Raw genomic sequence first — 18172 nt, forward strand, 5'->3', positions numbered from 1 at the left:
GTGTCCAAGGTCAACACCCTGACCAGGCCTGATGGAGAGAAGAAGGCATATCTGGCTCCTGCCTATGATGCTTTGAATGTTGCCAACAAAACTGGGATCACCTAAAGTGAATCCAGCTGGCTAATTCTAAATACGAATGTTTTCACCATAAAAAAATAAAAAGATGGCCATAATAGTATCTCCCTTCCCACAAGCTTTCTACAGTGTGAATTTGCCATTCCCACAACAAGAAATGGAATCCAATTTCCTTCCCCTTGAATCTAGGCTGGCCTTATGACTCGCTTGAAGCCATAAGAAATTGCTAAAAGTTTTGTTGTGTGACTTTCCAGCTAGGTCAAAAAAGGTCATGAAACTTCCACCTAATTTTCTTGGGACATTTAGTCTAGGGGAACCTGGCCCCTATGTAAGAAATCCAACTACCCTGAGACCACCACGCTGGAAACATCGTGCCTGGTTGCTCCAGTTGACAGTCCCATGTGAGCTCAGTCTTTGAGCCGCTCCTACCAGCAAACGTGTGAGTGCTGCTGTCTGGATCCCCTAGACCAGCCCATGCACCAGCTGAGTCCCACTGAGTGACTTCAGTTGCTCCAAGAGGAGTAGAAGAATCACCCAGCCACCCTCTGATTGAATTCCTGACCCACAGTGTCCACGAGACATAATCAAACAGCTGTTGTTTAAAACCATTAAGTTTTGGGATAGTTAGCTAAGCAGCAATAGTGATAGTAATACCTCCACAGTTGTTACAACTCAGAAACCTTTACTTATTGATCTGACACCTCCTAGAGATCAGAAGCTCTGTGAGAGCAGGGAGTGCGTCTGGCCTGCTCACTATTGGGCCTTCAGTAGCTAGCACAGGATTCGCCATGTTGTAGGTGTTCAAGGAAGATAAGAGTGTCCCAAAGTCTTAGTACAGGGTCAAGCTATTTAAAGCTTAACACTCCACAAAGACTTCTGGGGTACTCTATACTGAAAGAAGCAAGGGATGAGCTCTCCCGGTCTTAGCCACTTGTAATGGAATCTGACGTTTGCAATTTCAGTCACGAGGAAATAACTCAGAACTAATTTCTTTCAGGCTTCTAAAATGACCAGTCTTATTCAGAATCTTCTACTGAAGTGACAAAATGCATTATAAGTTATATTAATACCTTTCAGGAGCTGAAGTAATTTGATAACATTAAATGTCAGAAAGTAGCTTCATATTAAAGCTGGAAAAAAGACTATGATTAAAGGGAGACTATCCAATATCAATATGAGATAAACACTATTTCTTATTTTTTCACCATCCATCTTAATGAACTCATTAACCCTGTGCCGATGTTACTGCCAGTGGATATTAGAGAAATTTACAATAGTTGAACTGACCCACATTTGCCTTAAACAAAATAGAATAGGAAGTACCAGCCTCAATTACATAATTGTTTTGGATTCCCTAGACAGAAATAATTTTCAGGGTTGTCTTGTCCGAACATAATCTGCAATTCAAACTAGAGGCTTCATTTTTTTCTTTCAACATTTTTGTGATAAGAATCCACACGTCTCATGATGGTAAATCTTGCTTGAAATGTTTTATATATATCCTGATCTTTTGTTGCAAGATAATTCTGACCACTCTAAAATTAGAGTGTGAACATGACATCTCTCTGTTTCTTCAGAACCCTCTCTGAAGGTATGTGAAAATGCTACTGACCACTAATTTTTCTCTCAGCTAGGCCTCAAGGTATTTTCTTATATAGCCATCTTACATAAGTGCTCAATAAATCTGGGATTAAATTACTCAATAAAGGTCACTCAGAAGATGGATCATATAGTTATAAATTGATTACTTTGATTTTTCCTTCAAAAGGAATGAGTCACCTCAGATATATAACCTCTTATGCACTCAAAAACAATCTGTAATTGTGAAACTGCTCACATAAAACTCTTTTGAACTTTCTAAGAATGATTTCTCGGAGGTGGTTTTAATTAGTGTATAAAGTCAGGATGGGTTAGGTTCTGTTACATTAACTAACAAATGTCCCCTAAATCTCAGTTAATTATTTCTTGCTTATGTCACATGACCAATTGGAACGTGTGTGTGTGTAGGGGAGGTGTTCTGTAATCATTGTAGTCACTCAGGGACCTGAGGTTGACACAGGTTCCATCCTGGGATATGTTTCCAAGATCACAAAGGCATGAAATAGGGCACGTCGCAAATTGTGCCCTGGCTCTTGATGCTTCTGCCTGGAAGCGATGCATATCTCACGGCCTCTCACTTCGTTAGCCAAAGCAAGTTACGTGAGCATGCCAACTTTCAAAGGGAGTGGAGAAGTGCAAGCCCTCCATGAGCCTGGAAGGAGACGAGAACCAGAATGTTTGTGCACAGCTGTAAGGACTACCACAAATTAGAAGGTGACCTGGGGCCTTACAAACAATCAAGCAATCTCTTGTCAAGAAGGAACAAGAATTCCAGACTTTCTCATTCTTACTTAAGATTTATTTCCAAATGCCCAGTAGAAGGCATTAACATAAAGGAAAGTTTCAGATAAATAGTACCTCCTTTGAAAGAAATAGTCAATTTGTGTTCACATGAGAAGATAGTATTCTGTATCTGGTAGTAGCTCTGTGGCTCCAGAGCTCACTAGTGTGTGATATTGGATAACTTACCACACATTCTTAACGGGGAAGTGCTTTGCTATCAGAAAATGGTGGGGAACTAGCAGTATCAGCATCACCTGGGAGCTTGCTATAAATGCAGATTCTCAGGCCCATATCCCGGCTCTACCAAATCAAAAGTTGATTTTAACAAAATCCCTAGGTGTCCTGTGTGCACATTAACATTTGAGAAACACTGGATTAGGGTATCTGGGGTATGCCCATGAAATCAATGATCTATCACGTTTGAAATTACATAATTGAGGCCAACTTTTTTTTAAAAGTTTCCTTTCTTATATTATTTTGTTTATTTATTTTTATTTATTTTTAATTTTTTTTGCTGAGGAAGATTTGCCCTGAGCTAACATCTGTTGCCAATCTTCCTGTTTTTTTTTTCACGTGAGTTGCTGCCACAGCACAGCCACTGACAGACTAGTGGTGTGGTTCCATGCCTGAGAATCGAATCCCGGGCCGCCAAATCGGAGCACATCGAACTTTAACCACTAGGTCATTGGGGGTGGCCCAAAAGTTTCCTTTTTTAAATTTGGTTTTTCAAATTGTCATAGAGCTTAAGACTCAAAAAAATTTACAGCATTGAATTATAGAAGCAACACCTGCTGTATTTAAGAATTTTTATGCATAATATTTTGCTTATTAGGTGGGCCTCATGGGACTGGCATCTTACTTTTCCAGTCTTGATGCGAATGGCAGTCGTGTGATGTAACTTTAGCGGACCTCAGGGGAGGTCAGATGACACCATACCAAGCACAACTTAGACATATTACAATATTGAATAGTAAGAAGTCCAGGTTTTCCCCCACATTAATTTGGATTAGTTATCAGTCCTTTAAAGGCAAACTACTGTTCAATAAACTTTATGGAATGCATACATTATCATAACCTATCTCAGACTCCACCCGTTTTGGGGAGAGGGTATTATTCTCATGTATGTGAATGACACCCCATTATTAACATTAACACAGTTGTACATATTCGAGGTGATAGTCACTTCTGTTTTTTTTCTTCCCTTGATTCAAGAATATTTCCAAAAAGAATAAAACAGAAGGACTGACGCGAACTAAGAGGAAATAATTGCACAAAATGATTTCTTCCCTGAATTGTGAGGGTGGGGGTGCTTTTTAGGAAGTTTCAGCTGACATAACCCAATCAGCTAGGAAGGTAAACCTGAGTTGGCCCTCAACAATAATGCCTAGATTTGTTTAATGCTTGTTGTGAAAATAATTTCACTCTACATAAATTTCTTAATGTAATCACCACCAGGGGAGAGAAAGAGGATACAAACAAATTTTCATACATTTTGTGGCTCTATCTAACATAAATAAGCCAAAATTAATCCACTGTAGTTTTATGATGCCTTTCCTTTAAACACGGCTCTGTCTCAAAACTACTGCAGCAAGATACTGAAAACATGTAATGAGAAACATAAAACACGTGCAGATAAGGTAGGAAAATATATGTGTATTCGGAGTCACTAAGAGAGTCCTCAGTTTTCGTCTTTATAATTTAGATGTCTTGACACAGTGTTATTCCCAACTGTTTGTAGTAATTTTTCTGATGCCCCTAAAATAAGCGGGTTTTATCAACCGTAGATACATGAAGCCTAGCTGGGGTGTTATAGCGTTGCCTCTGGGCTTAGTTCGATAAAAAACTTGTTTTCCAGCAAAGTAAATCATGTCTCCTAACTGAAATGTGAGAGACTGGACTGAGTAGAACTCTGAATAAATCAATTTGTTCTTCTATTATTATTATTATTTTTTTTTGCTGAGGAAGACTGGCTCTGAGCTAACATCTATTGCCAATCCTCCTCCTTTTTTTTTCCCCCAAAGCCCCAGTAGATAGTTGTATGTCATAGTTGCACATCCTTCCAGTTGCTGTATGTGGGACGCGGCCACAGCATGGGCAGAGAAGCGGTGTGTCGGTGCGCGCCCGGGATCTGAACCTGGGCCACCAGTAGCGGAGCGTGCGCACTTAACCGCTAAGCCATGGGGCCGGCCCAGTTCTTCTATTATTTTTAAAAACACATGAGCTTTGGACATCAGATTCCTGATCTGACCCTTAAGAGGTGAATTTGGTTATAAAGGAATGACGGTTGTTTTACAGCACATCTGACCAAAGTTTAGATAGTATAATGCTCTTAATATAGTTATATAACCAGGCCATGTAAGGCTTCTCGCAACAGCCGAAAAGCTCCACTCTTCCTTTCATTCTTTTCCCAGTCTTGCTTTCAATTACTGGTTTCTCAAAATCATTCAGGAAACCATCGAGGACCATTAACAGGATATTGGAAGGTCCAGAGCGACTCCCAAGGTCAGGAAGATGCTCTGGCTCTACTGAGGACCTGGGAAAGAGCAGGCAGATCACTGCCACTGAGCTGGCTTTGGATGATTCCCTTCTCACAGGATAATGCGTAATAGTCTGTCTTTAGGTCTCTGTGTTTCCTGTGGTAGTATCTTCTGCCCAGGTAGAGTCTCTTCGCAAAATCCTACCTTGTCATCTTTTAATAGTTATGATGAGCTGTTAGAACCACTTGCATAATAGTCAGGTTATAGCTTATTTTCAGAAAAATAGTTTAGCTATCCTCATTATCATCAAACAGAATTAATTAATTGCTCAGATGCTCATAATAAGGTGCAGGGCAGCTTGCCTTTTGTTATTCAGAAATTATTTTTATTTACTTTTTATTCTCTTTTAGTGTGTTAAGGATATTCTCTTTATAGTCTCTCATAATTCCTTAAGTGAGACAGAGCTATTTACATTTCTTCTAATTCTTATACATATAAAATAAAATAATGCTTTTCTGTGATTGTTTAACATTATTTCCTATACTTATGTTCATCTTTATATCACATTTGATTAGTGTTGTCTAATTTTTCCATGAAGCTTCATTTAGTCATTCATACACATTTCTTATCAGCCATGTTTCTAGTTACTGGAATGCTTGAGTGTACAAAGCAGACAAAAATCCCCACCTTCAAGAAGCTTACATTATTTTCAAGGTGTTGCAACGTTAGGCAATCTTTTAAAATAAAAATCCCCGTCTTATAAGACCAACCTATTTGGCCCTTTCATCCATACGTCAAAGTCATAGCTAGCATTTAGAAATAACATTTATGAACCATTTATTGTGTCTGGCAATGTGCTAATCGCTTTACATGTAGCTCACTTAATCCTCACACTAAAACTGTAGAAGGAGGTCCTATTATGATCCATAGTTTACAGACGAGGAAATGGAGGGTCAGCGAGATTGGTTAAGGGGAAGATACAAGATTAGATTCTCCTTGGCTCATTACAACCATTTCCTATTCTAGATGATGCTTTACACACATCTGATGAATGAATGAATGAACCCATGTATTTTTGGAATTTACATTCAGCTTGGCCTAAACACCAAAAGCTTGTATTACTCTGTAACAATCTAGGCATTTTGTGGGAGATGAGAGGGTGGGAAGGATGATAGAAAATGAATGTTTTTTTGAGAGCGTTTAGGTGGATGATCTTGTAGGTGTTTGGTTATTAGTAGAGTGCAGTTGCCTTAACAAGTGAGAAAGGCACCCACAGACACCAATTCCTCCGCTTTGGGGCCTCAAACCGAGCTGCCTCTGGGATTCAAGCTCATCAGTAGAGGGTTGGAGGAGAGTTCCCTCAGAGTCCCACGAATCGGAGGAGACTTGTGCAGGGTACTGGCTGCCCTAAATGTGATGTGAAACCCCGGCAGCCAGAGCCCAGAGAAGGGAGAAACCAGGGCACCTGCCTGGGTAGTTGGCGCCTGTAAAACTATATAGGATTTGGAAAGATGGAAGGCAGCCTCGTACGGGGGTAAAACCGTGCAAAGCCGTGGGAGGGGAAAGGAATCACTGCCCTTCCCTGGCCCCTCACTCCACGACCCCAGGATTCCAGTATCATCCTACACGGTTCCCACAAAGCTCCTCCCATTCTTCATCCTCATGCCCGCCCCCGGGTGTGCGCATGCGCAGAGAGACTCCCCGCTGCCGTTGGAGACCGCGGGGCATCGATCGACTCCGTGCTCGGCTTCTCGACTTGTCGGCGCTCGATTGAGGCGCGTGGCAGCCTTACTTCCGGTATCTGGCTCCGTTACCGGCTTTGGCTTCTTAGGCACACGGTGTAGGCCTCAGGTGAGTTGGGGTGCGTTTTACCTCGCTGTTTCCGTTTTTCGGGTTGCCGGTTGTCGCTCGGCCCGACGCTCTCCGGGGGGAGCTGGAGTGGACGAGGCCGGACGGTGGGGCCGGCACGCGTCCGGCCCGGAGTTCCCGGAGGGCTCGGCTAGGGGACAAGGGAGTGCGGGAGACCGACGCGCCGCTCCGGCGGGGCCCGCGAACTTAGGAGCCTTTCTCAGGTGGGACGGGCTGGGGCCGGGGGTCGCGTGGCCTCTTCCTCGTGCTTCGGGCCGCGGCTTGGGAGAGCCTGTCTGTGTCTAGAGAGGCGGGAGGCTCGCGCGTACGGCGTGGAGGATCGCTGATGTCCCTTCGCTTGCGCGAGGCGTTTACAGCTCGCTGTGCGCTGTCGCGGGCCTTCCAGAGGCTCCCTTTGCGGCTGGGAGGCGACTCCCGGAGCCCCTGCGCTAGCAGGCCACCACCAAACCTCGCACGAAATATTAGTCTACGAGCCTCCTCTCTGGTCTCTCTGCCGTTAGTTTGAGCTCTCTGTCACTTCCCTTGTCGTCTCCACGACCCAGTCCTCCAGGTTCCAGGTTCGGGGGTCGCAAGTCTGAGAAGCTTGCTTTTCACCTCTTAACCCGCACAAGTACGGTCTCTGTCCGTGGGCTCTTCCCTTGTCAGTCATCCTGTACTGTTCACATCCAGTGCGTGTAAATATTTGTGAAATAAAGGAATATGTGGGGCACCCAAGGAAATAAAGCAGGGTCACAATTTGCAGCTAAAAACAATGTGAAAAGTGAAGTAGTGAGGTGAGTGTGAAAGGAAACTGCAAGAGACTAGAAGTCAGGGGCTGAATTCCCAGGCCTGCTGCCTATTAGCTTTGTGACCTTAAGCAGATCCCTTACAGCCATTAGTAACAGCTACTGTGAGTGCTTACTGCCCACGCAGGAACTGGGCTAGAACTTGATCTCCTTTAGTCTTCCGAGTCCTATTGGGTAAATGCTGTTACCATCCCCATTTTACAGGTGTGGACCTGAGAGATTGAGGAACTTGCCCTCAGTGAAGCAGCTAGTAAGAAGCATAGGCAGGATGTGAATTCAGATCTGGCTGGTACTAGAATCTGAGCTCTTGAGCATCATGCAATACTGCTCTCTCTGAGCTCCATTCTTTCAAGTTGGTTAGAGTTAACGTTGGAGTCAGAACAGCTGCTGATGGTGTTTATAAACTAATTGGTATGAAAGTGCTTTTTAAGTGTACCGGTGAAGTAGTGTGTGGCAGACTTCATTAATGTTCTATCCTAATGATTTTTACTGGGCATACATTTGCTAGTTTCTTCCACTCTTCTTAAAATCTACTCAATTTTAAAATAATTTCATTAGGCAGATGGAAAAACAGTATCACTTGTCACAAGTGAAAGATAAGTATAAAAATAAACGTATTGAATGAAATAATGTTAGTAAAATCTGGCTGGGTACTGGTGCTCCACCAAGTTTTTTTTTATTGTGAAATTTTTGTTGTACATTATTGTTTATCAGTCACCATATAAGTGCATCCCTCCACCCCTTGTGCCCACCCCCCACCCCCCAGCCCCTGGTAACCACCAAACAGTTCTATCTGTGTGTGTGTTGGTTTATATTCCACATATGAGTGAAATCATGCACTGTTTGTCTTTCTCTTTGTAATACCCTCCAGGTCCATCCATGTTGTTGCAAATGGGATGATTTTGTCTTTTTTTATGGCTGAGTAGTATTCCGTTGTGTATATATACCACATCTTCTTTATCCAATCATCAGTCGAGGGACACTTGGGTTGCTTCCATGTCTTGGCTATAGTGACTAATGCTGTGATGAACATAGGGGTGCATAAGCCTCTTTGGATTGTTGATTTCAGATTCGTTGGGTAGATACCCAGTAATGGGATAGCTGGATCATAAGGTATTTCTATTTTTAATTTTTTGAGGAATCTCCATACTGTTTTCCACAGAGGCTGCACCAGTTTGCATTCCCACCAGCGGTGGGTTAGGGTTCCCATTTCTCCACAGCCTCTCCAGCATTTGTTGCTTTTTGTCTTGGTGATTATAGCCATTCTAACGGGTGTAAGATGATATCTTAGTGTGGTTTTGATTTGCATTTCCCTGATGACTAGCGATGTTGAGCATCTTTTCATGTGCCTATTGGCCGTCTGTATATCTTCTTTGGAGAAGTGTCTGTTCATTTCCTCTGCCCATTTTTTGATTGGGTTGTTTGTTTTTTTGTTATTCAGTTGTGTGAGTTCTTTATATATTATGGAGATTAATCCCTTGTCAGATATACCGTTTGCAAATATTTTTTGCCAGTGTTCCCCGAGTTTTGAGCCTGAGAACTGTTTTCTTGTTTACAAAGGAGGGCTAGCAAGTGCTGGAGAGGTTTTTTTTTGTTTTTTGTTTTTTTTGTGAGGAAGATCAGCCCTGAGCTAACATCCATGCTAATCCTCCTCTCTTTTTGTTGAGGAAGACCGGCTCTGAGCTAACATCTATTGCCAATCTTCCTCTTTTTTTTCCCCAAAGCCCCGGTATAGTTGTATGTCACAGTTGCACATCTTTCTAGTTGCCATATGTGGGACGCAGCCTCAGCATGGCTGGAGAAGCGGTGCGTCGGTGCGTGCCTGGGATCCGAACCCGGGCCACCAGTAGCGGAGCGCGCACACTTAACCGCTAAGCCACGGGGCCGGCCCTGGAGAGGTTTTAAAGACTACAACTAAACTGATAATTTCTGACATTTGGGATTAAAAGAGAATTGAGAATTTAACCCTTGTGTTGTGTCCTTATGCCACACTACAGTACGTTAGTCTTTCCCATTTGTAACAATATTTATTGTCTCTTTAGGCTGTTTGAACAATTTAACCCAAAACATGGATATCAGACCAAATCATACAATTTATATCAACAATATGAATGACAAAATTAAAAAAGAAGGTAAGTACTTTTTTAAAATATTTGTTCACAACCAAAGTGTGTTTAATTACTACTGTCTTAAAAATTATACTGCTTCAAAACTTCTCATCTAGACCTCTTTCTCAGTGCCTGAAATAATGGTTTGTTTCTTTCTGTGTAAGGATTTTAAGGCTTTTTAAAAATAAAAATAGGGGCTGAAAATGTGTTGAAGCTGTTTTCACTTGTAGATAAAATGGTTTCAAATAACTTTTTTAAATTAGTCCATAGGAATAGTATGATGTTTTTATTAAAATGTGTAACTCCGTGTAAATAAATAAGTGCATGGTGGAGGAGGCACTCACTGCAGTGTCATTTTATGGAGAATTTTGTCATTGTTTCATTCACAACTTGTTTCCCCTCTAATTTTTCGCAGAATTGAAGAGATCCCTATATGCCCTGTTTTCTCAGTTTGGCCATGTGGTAGATATTGTGGCTTTAAAGACCATGAAGATGAGAGGGCAAGCCTTTGTTATATTTAAGGAATTAGGCTCATCCACGAACGCCTTGAGACAGTTACAAGGATTTCCATTTTATGGTAAACCAATGGTAAGTCAATCTTACTATTTTGGCTTTAATCGCTATTAAGGGTGTGGTAGATTTGTAAATATACACTTGAAACTATGGCTGTTGCTTTCTGCTTTTAATTATGTGTTAGAGCAAGTTTGGTTTATTTTATTTACATATTTATTTTTATAAAACACAGTAGTAGAGTTTATAATTAGCTTCTTATTTTATGACAGTTCAAATGGGCAAAAACAAAATATATTAAGATGTAGATAGAATATTTAAAAAATAAGGGCAGTATAGGCAATAGTCTCGTCTCAAAAGAATTAGAAGTTATTAACTCAGAAGATTACAAAGAAACCTCTGTTTGTAAACTTGTGAAACAACGCAAAACAAAAATCATGGATCAAAGAGCAAATCTAATCTGAAGTTTCAGGCATTACTAATATACCAGAAGCTATGCAGTCCAGATAAAGTAGTGATCTAAGGAAAGTTCATGGACTTAAAGTCATAGGTCTTATTAATGAATAACAATGAATGGAAATGAAATAGTTTTATACATGGAAAGTTTTAAACTCAGGAGTGACATAATGAGATTTCACTTTTGGCTGCCAATGAAGATTGGATTGTGGGAGGGGCAGAAGGGAAGTAGGGAGCTCAGGTGGCGGTTGGTGTAAGTCGAGATGGTAGAGGGTTGGAGTAGGGTGGAGGCAGTGTAAAGCAGGGGTTTCTATGTGTGAGTGAGTACCTTGGGTGTGGATTCAAAGTGCTTTTCTTCTGGAACTGGAATGTGATGGGCAGGGGTGTTGGGGAAAGAGTCAAGGCCCAGAGTTTCCAGGACCTGGGTCCTCTTCTGGTTCTGCCTTTGTTCAGTTTCACCCCCTGTAAAATGTAAGCAGATTGGCTATTCTTTGGTGTAATTCAGAGGTCAGCAAAAACTCTAAAGGACCGGATAATAAATATTTTAGGCTTTGTGGGCCACATACAGTTTCTGTTGCATATTCGTGTGTGTATGTTTAATAACTTTAAAATTAAAAAAAAAAAAAAAAAAGACCCTAACTGATAGGCTGTATTAAAACAGGCTGTAGGCTGGGTTTGGCCTATAGTCTGCAGTGCAGACCACTGGTCTAACCTCTTTGTTTTACATATGAAGAAGCAGGTGCAGAAAGGTTAATTGCCTGTAGGTTATATTAATATTACCAGTGGCAGCGTGAGGACTTGAAGGCTTATCTCCTAATACTCAGTATTGTGATTTTGTTTTTTTTTTGTGAGGAAGATTAGCCCTGAGCTAACATCTGTTGCCAATCCTCCTCTTTTTGCTGAGGAAGATTGGCCCTGGGCTAACATCTGTGCCCATCTTCCACTACTTTATATGGGAGGCCGCCACAGCATGGCTTGACAAGTAGTGCATTGGTCTGCGCCCAGGATCGGAACCTGCGAACCCTGGGCCGCTGCAGTGGAGCATGCAAACCTAACCACTACGCCACCAGGCCGGCCCCAGTATTGTGATTTTTTTTCCCCTAAGCTGGGAGTCAGCACACTATCCGTAAAAAGCCGGATGGTAAATATCTTAGAGTGTGTGAGCCAAATAATTTCTGTTGCAGCTGCTTAACTCTGCCTTTATAGCAGGAAAAGCAGCCATAGATGGTATGCAAATGAACGGGCGTGGCTGTGTTCCCCCAGCACCTAATTTACAAAAACAGGCCATGTTGGCTGTGGTCAGTAGTTTGAGGACCCCTATACCACACTGTTGAATTCAGGACTGAGCACTTTTTGTTTGTTACTGCAGCAAGTTTTCTTCCCATCTTCTCTCTGACTCTCCTTTTCCCATCACGTCCGACCTGACTGGGCACCCTCTGTGTGGAAATATCTACCCCAGAAAATTGTGGGATTATGCCTGTATACCCTAGATTTTAGTAAATTGTCGTGTCGTGAAACTAGTTCATCTTTCTTAGTAGTACAAAGAAGTATCGTAATTGAGATCTCAGTTGGCAGGAGCATAAGGCTGGGTTTTAATTTAGATCTAAAATTACAATAATATGAAGGAACAATTTCTTCCCCTAGGGGTTTTCAGGGCTGTTTTGTTGAGTTGAGATGACAGGTTTGTGTGTGCCTGTTACTCAGACACACAAAAGCTGGAGATTGTTTGCGGTGTTTGGTACTTGCTTCACTTTGCCAACTAATTATTTAAATGGAAAAAGTCCATTAGACTGATCTTATATTGGAGCTATTTTAGGAGGTCTGTTCTCCTTGGTCGAAGGTAGCAGATAACTGCCAAATCTCCAGCATCCTGGAAGACGGAGAAGAATGTTCTTTGAACTGTCTTGTTTGTGTTTATTTAGGTGGTTTAGTTGCTCTTCTGTTTTAACACCAACATACCAGATCAGAAATGAACAAAATTTGCTATAACTTGGAACAGAATTATTCTCTGTAATTCAAGGATATTTGGTTATTTAATATGAAAAACATCTCAGTAAATTAGAACCATCTTCCCAAGGGCTTCTGTCATGAAACCTTTGCCATACATGTAAATCTTGCCCCTTCTCTAAACTGTGGGTGGACTTTTATCTGTTACAGCTATTTATGCTAGATCAGGGTTTTTCAACATTGGCTTTTTTGACATTTTGAACTGAGTAATTCTTTGTCGTGGGGGACTATCTTGTTCATTGTGGAGTGTTTAACAGCGTCCCTCGCCTCGGCCCACTACATGCCAGTAGCTTGACAACCAACAGTGTCTCCAGTCAACAGTGCCAGCTGTCCCCTGATGGGCAGAATCACCTCTGTTTGAGAACTATTGGTCTAGACCAGCCAGCTAAGAATGATGGCTGAGATCAGAGATTTTCACAGGTGACTGTGTCATAAGGACAGACACAAGGTCACCCAAGATCTGTTCAGGTCGTGGAGAAGGTTGAAGACCCAAGGGAGTTGGGAGGGAGTCCTTGGGACCAAGGCAGAGTTAGGCTAAGCCTGTTCCTTTGGTTAGGTGATGACCTGCAAGACTAGCAGAGTTGCTTGTAGAGATAAGTACACTAAGGGCAGCCAGAGAAAGCCTCAGGTCCTGGGGTGGAGCGTTAGGCCCCAATACGTTCATCTCTAGCTGAAGTGAATGAAAGGAGAGACTTGCTCTTGGTTTTGACAGATTCCCTGCTTTCAGGCACTGATTTAGAATGTCACTTGTTCCCTTCAGACAGAGATCACATTCTTGCTATAGAAGACGATTGTAGTTAGTAATTTGTAGGACTGTTGTGTTTTGATATGATCAGAGAGGTAGTTTCAGCTCTAGGAAAGAAGTGTTTCCTTAAAACGGAAGTTGCAGTTTGCAAATAGGCACACCCTAGATAACAATTTAACTCCTAGCAAAAATTTTGGGACAGTTAATTGGTGTTAAATCTAGTTATGTGATAATGCTTTAGGCCAGGGCCATACTACTCAAAGTGTGGGCCCCACCATCCCCTTTGTGCTTGTTAGAAGTGCGGAGTCTCAGGCCTCACCCAGCCTCACTGCATCAGAATCTGCAGGCTTGCAAGCTGTCCAGGTAGTTGGAATGCACATTAAAGATGATGAAATGCTGTCCTAGAGCAGTGTTGTTTAACGCTTGCCTGCTGTGATGCATACTGTTGCTGCTGGCTGTGGCGACATAAGAGTAAGCAAGTGTCCTGGTTGCGCTAGCTGTGATGCTTTCCTCTTCTTTCCTTTCAAAGCATTTTAAAATTTAAGTTGATGCCACTATTAGCTGTTTCATTTAAAAATAATAGATCAAATTCAAAGGAAAGTAGTTGTCAATCTTTGGTGCTTTAATTTTGGAAATAACCAATTCTGTATGATATATTGCACCAGCTGCTTGACACATCTTGACCTTTCTGTTGAGAGTCCCTGCTAAGGGATAGACAACTTTCCAACGCAGTTTTCTCTGTTCTTTTATAAATGGAGAGAAGCAGTCATGCAGATATTTCAGAGCTGTTTTTCCTGTATGAAAGTCTGTGATTTTTCTTCTGATGAACACAGCTGAATCTACATTGTGAATCATAGGCCACAATTTATTTTCATTTGGCACTCAGTATATTTGACAGATTTCCTAAGGGATGTTTAAAATTAGCTTGCAGTGTATTCGGGAAATGAAATTTGAAATATTAATGACTAGTGTAAACAGCTTTCAGCGTAACGAAAAGTAACCTGTTTTCAAATGATTAAAACAGCGAATCCAGTATGCAAAAACAGATTCTGATATAATATCTAAAATGCGTGGCACTTTTGCTGACAAAGAAAAGAAAAAAGAAAAGAAAAAAGCCAAAACCGTGGAACAGACAGCAACAACTGCAAACAAAAAGCCTGGTCAGGTGAGATGGACAAGAAGGTCCTGTTTTTTTGGTGTTAAAAACTTGACAGGGATGTCTGTCTTCCCCTTAAGGGTTGATCTTTGAGGCGTGTGTGCGCGCACAAAAGGCAGACTTTTAAGAAGCTGGAATGGTTGAGTTCTAAAATCTCAATATTTATGCTTAAGCATCAAATTACAGTAAAAACCTTTACATATGCAGATTTATAGTAAACAGTTTTATTTGAATTTGCATGACATTTAGTTCCATCCTTCTGTAAAATATGTTAATATCCGTTGGCTTATGTCTCAAGTTCTGCTGCCTGTAAATAGTGCTGTAGATATTATCTTTAATCATGAGTACTCCACTCGAAGCTACTTTCTTTAAACAATTCAGGAATTCAAAATATAATTTAAATTACCAGATAAAAGTGAAATTATCATCCAAAAAGTAGTTACTTTTGGATTGAAAACGATTAGAAGTCAGTTTCACTAAGTATAATGTTTGACTTTTGTCTAGTTGTTAAAAAAAAAAGCAAGAAAGACTGGTTCTTGGTTTTTCCATGTATTTCACCATAATTTTATATTTTATATTACAAATATATAATGTTAATATATTCATAAGTTTACAGCTTAGTAGTTAAATTTTATGATATAATCTTTAAAGTGTAGGGCTAGATCTTTCAAAAATAACTGACAAGTTAAATACATGAATGTTTGAGTCAGAGTTAAGATGTAAATTCTTAAATTAAGTGGAGTAAGAAATCTGTTTCAATGAATGCTATTTGTATGCAGTAATTATAAATATGAACACCTGCAGCTTTTTTAGAGTGATTGGAAATTTTAACTGTTTCCCTATTTCTTTTGTTTAGGGAACACCAAATTCAGTGAATACCCAAGGAAATTCAACAGCAAATCCTCAGGTAATGTTTTTTCCATGGAGTGCTTACTTTTTAAAATAAAATTATAAAACAATAAGAATAACATGCAACTTACATCTCTCTAAAAACTGAAAATAATTCCATCTAAAAGACACAAGACATTAAATTATGTAACACTTTAATATGGAAACTCACTTCTCAAAACATTTCAATTTTCTTTGAGAGGGAGAAAACAAAACCTGACTTTATTCCTTGCTTTCCCTAATGTATCAAGGATGGAATCAAAATGACAGACTTTAAACTCCGTGAGGGCTAGGAGCAGACCTTTTTGTTTTCCCCTCAGTACATTGCCTAGCCCAGGGCTTTACAGACACACAGCTCGGGGAGTCTGGCCAGGCGACGGACTCTCTTCCACTCCAGTCGGCTGAAGCACTGCACCGTCTTTTCTAATAGAGCAAAGTTGTTTTACAGTTCCTCTTGCTCTTACTTCCTCAGAACAAATATATTTAAGTCTCCTTAAATGTTTTAGAAAGTCCTTACCAAGTCTCCTCGCCAAAGGCCTCAAAGAGAAAGCCTCACTTACCTGCTAATGGTTTCCTCCTTGGTTCCTCAGATGCTAGAGCCTGACAGGATCTTTAAATCCATAGAAGTCCTTGCATTACTAGGATTTTTCTCTTCTGATTTTTATTTGCATTTTCTTATATTGCCTACTAATCTCTTGAAGTCTTGCAATAATTGTAGTCCAGTTCACAAATGCCAGCTTAATTCTCTAAGCCCTTAAGTTCTTTACACTTCATGAAACTAGCCTGAAGACAGAGAAGCTCTTATACACAGGACCCTCTCTCTGTGGTTCCCCATAACCTCAGGGTGGGGTATCAGATAATTCATTTAGTAACAGTGCTTGTTTCTACTTACTTGTATGTAGCTGGATGCTATGTGTATCTCATTTACTTGCAGAAAAATTAAAAGTCACCAAGTAGTGGTTCTAAGTGGTAATCTTTCTAGTTCCAATTTTTCTTAAATGCTGGGAGGTGGTAAATAATAATTCAGAGGAATTGAATATCTGAGTGTTATTACTTGGATAACCAGCTGAAGAGGGGGGACGTTGCTGCCTTCTGTAGTTTTGTTAGGATCTTTAAATTATGTAATCCAGATGACAAAATCCTCCAATTACAACTGACCCTCCAGATGCTTAAAACTTAAATATTGTTTTAAATACTTAAAAACTGTTAATAAGATTTGTAATCATCTAAATATGTTTGTAATCATCTAAATATGTATTAAGTGACTTGAATGTCTGCTTTGCTTAGTTACTGTTAGGTTTGTGTTTATTTCTCTGGTGTCATTGTTTTGCAGCTTTAGTGTTGGATGTAGTAAGATTTCATAAGCCTTAATAAGCTGTAGAATGTAGCTCTCTGAGGTTTAGATTTTAATATAAGAGCCAAATGGCTCACAATACTTTTTATGCTTAATGCTAACTTCGCGTTTTTTCTTTTCAATAGGTCCCTGATTACCCTCCAAACTATATTTTATTCCTTAATAATTTACCAGAAGAGACTAATGAGATGATGTTATCCATGCTGTTTAATCAGTAAGTTTTTTCGTAAACAAATCTGTTCTGAGAGCTTCTGGAGGACAAACGGGGCCTCCATGGTTTGAATCCATCTGTGTATCACACGACAGCAATTCTTTACAGGTCATTGATTTGGTGTGGGATTAATCATGAATTGAAGCCAGTCTGCAGATTTAGCAAATAAAAAGCTAAATTACCTCAAATGTTTGAATTATTAATTCTGATTGACGAGTAAAACAGGAAACAAAGCTTTGCTGTAATGATAAAAATAGAAATAGCTTACATTATTCCTGCAGTTCTTTCATGGTATTAATTAGATTTTAGACTCAGCCTACTCGGGATTCTTGATTGGATATGATACTTTTCCTGGGCCAATATCAGGAAGTCACTTAACGAATTTAAACACAGAATAGACATTTATGTATTTGATGTCGTATATATAAATTGTTTTTCTTTTTCTGCTTAGGTTTCCTGGTTTCAAAGAAGTACGTTTGGTACCTGGGAGGCATGACATTGCATTTGTTGAATTTGAAAATGATGGACAGGCTGGAGCTGCCAGGGATGCTTTACAAGGATTTAAGATCACACCGTCCCATGCCATGAAGATCACATATGCCAAGAAATAACGTTTGGGATAGTTGTCTTTAAAGGACTTGGTGTTATTTATAGTGTTTGTTTTGATAACATTTTGTCAGGCCATTTTAATAGTTTGGGGTCAGGCGGAAGTGAAACTGAAATTTTTGTGAGGGATTTAAAAAATTACCTAGTCTTTCTTGAGCCTTAGTGAATGAACTATGAAATATGAAGACCTTAATTTTGTACAATAAACTTTTATTTGTATTCTATACATGATACTTTGTTTTCTAGCCCACTGTCCTGTCACTAAATGCTTTTGCTAGCCTAGAACATATCTTACAGTATGTAAAACTGTAATAGAGTGCTTTTCTAGTATTATTTTGGAGCAGCCAATGGTAGAGAAACATTGAACCATTTTACTAAAAGTAAAGGAGAATTAGATCAGCCCTTGATTAGATTTTCTGTAATGTTATTTTTTATGCATACGAACTGCCGTCTTGGAGTTTGTTCTTTTTTTTTTAATGAGTCATCTTAACGGTAAAAATGATTATCCTGGATATTAGAAGAAAATAAGACTTGGGCACGATC

General features: G+C 40.2%; 1 protein-coding gene across 1 annotated transcript; it reads left to right on the top strand.

Annotated features, from left to right (window-relative positions):
* The first annotated feature begins 6648 nt into the window (after positions 1 to 6648).
* Positions 6649 to 17853, top strand: SNRPB2 (small nuclear ribonucleoprotein polypeptide B2). The gene is made up of 7 exons (XM_087445644.1): positions 6649 to 6785; positions 9631 to 9720; positions 10112 to 10284; positions 14439 to 14579; positions 15427 to 15477; positions 16938 to 17026; positions 17475 to 17853. The coding sequence occupies exons 2-7, from the start codon at positions 9657 to 9659 to the stop codon at positions 17632 to 17634; spliced, it is 678 nt and encodes a 225-aa protein (XP_087301770.1). The 5' UTR covers positions 6649 to 6785; positions 9631 to 9656; the 3' UTR covers positions 17635 to 17853.
* The last annotated feature ends 319 nt before the right edge of the window (positions 17854 to 18172 follow it).

Source organism: Ceratotherium simum, chromosome 21 (genome assembly GCF_057802395.1).
Source record: "Ceratotherium simum simum isolate JZ-2026a chromosome 21, ASM5780239v1, whole genome shotgun sequence".
In the NCBI taxonomy this organism is placed as follows: domain Eukaryota; kingdom Metazoa; phylum Chordata; class Mammalia; order Perissodactyla; family Rhinocerotidae; genus Ceratotherium; species Ceratotherium simum.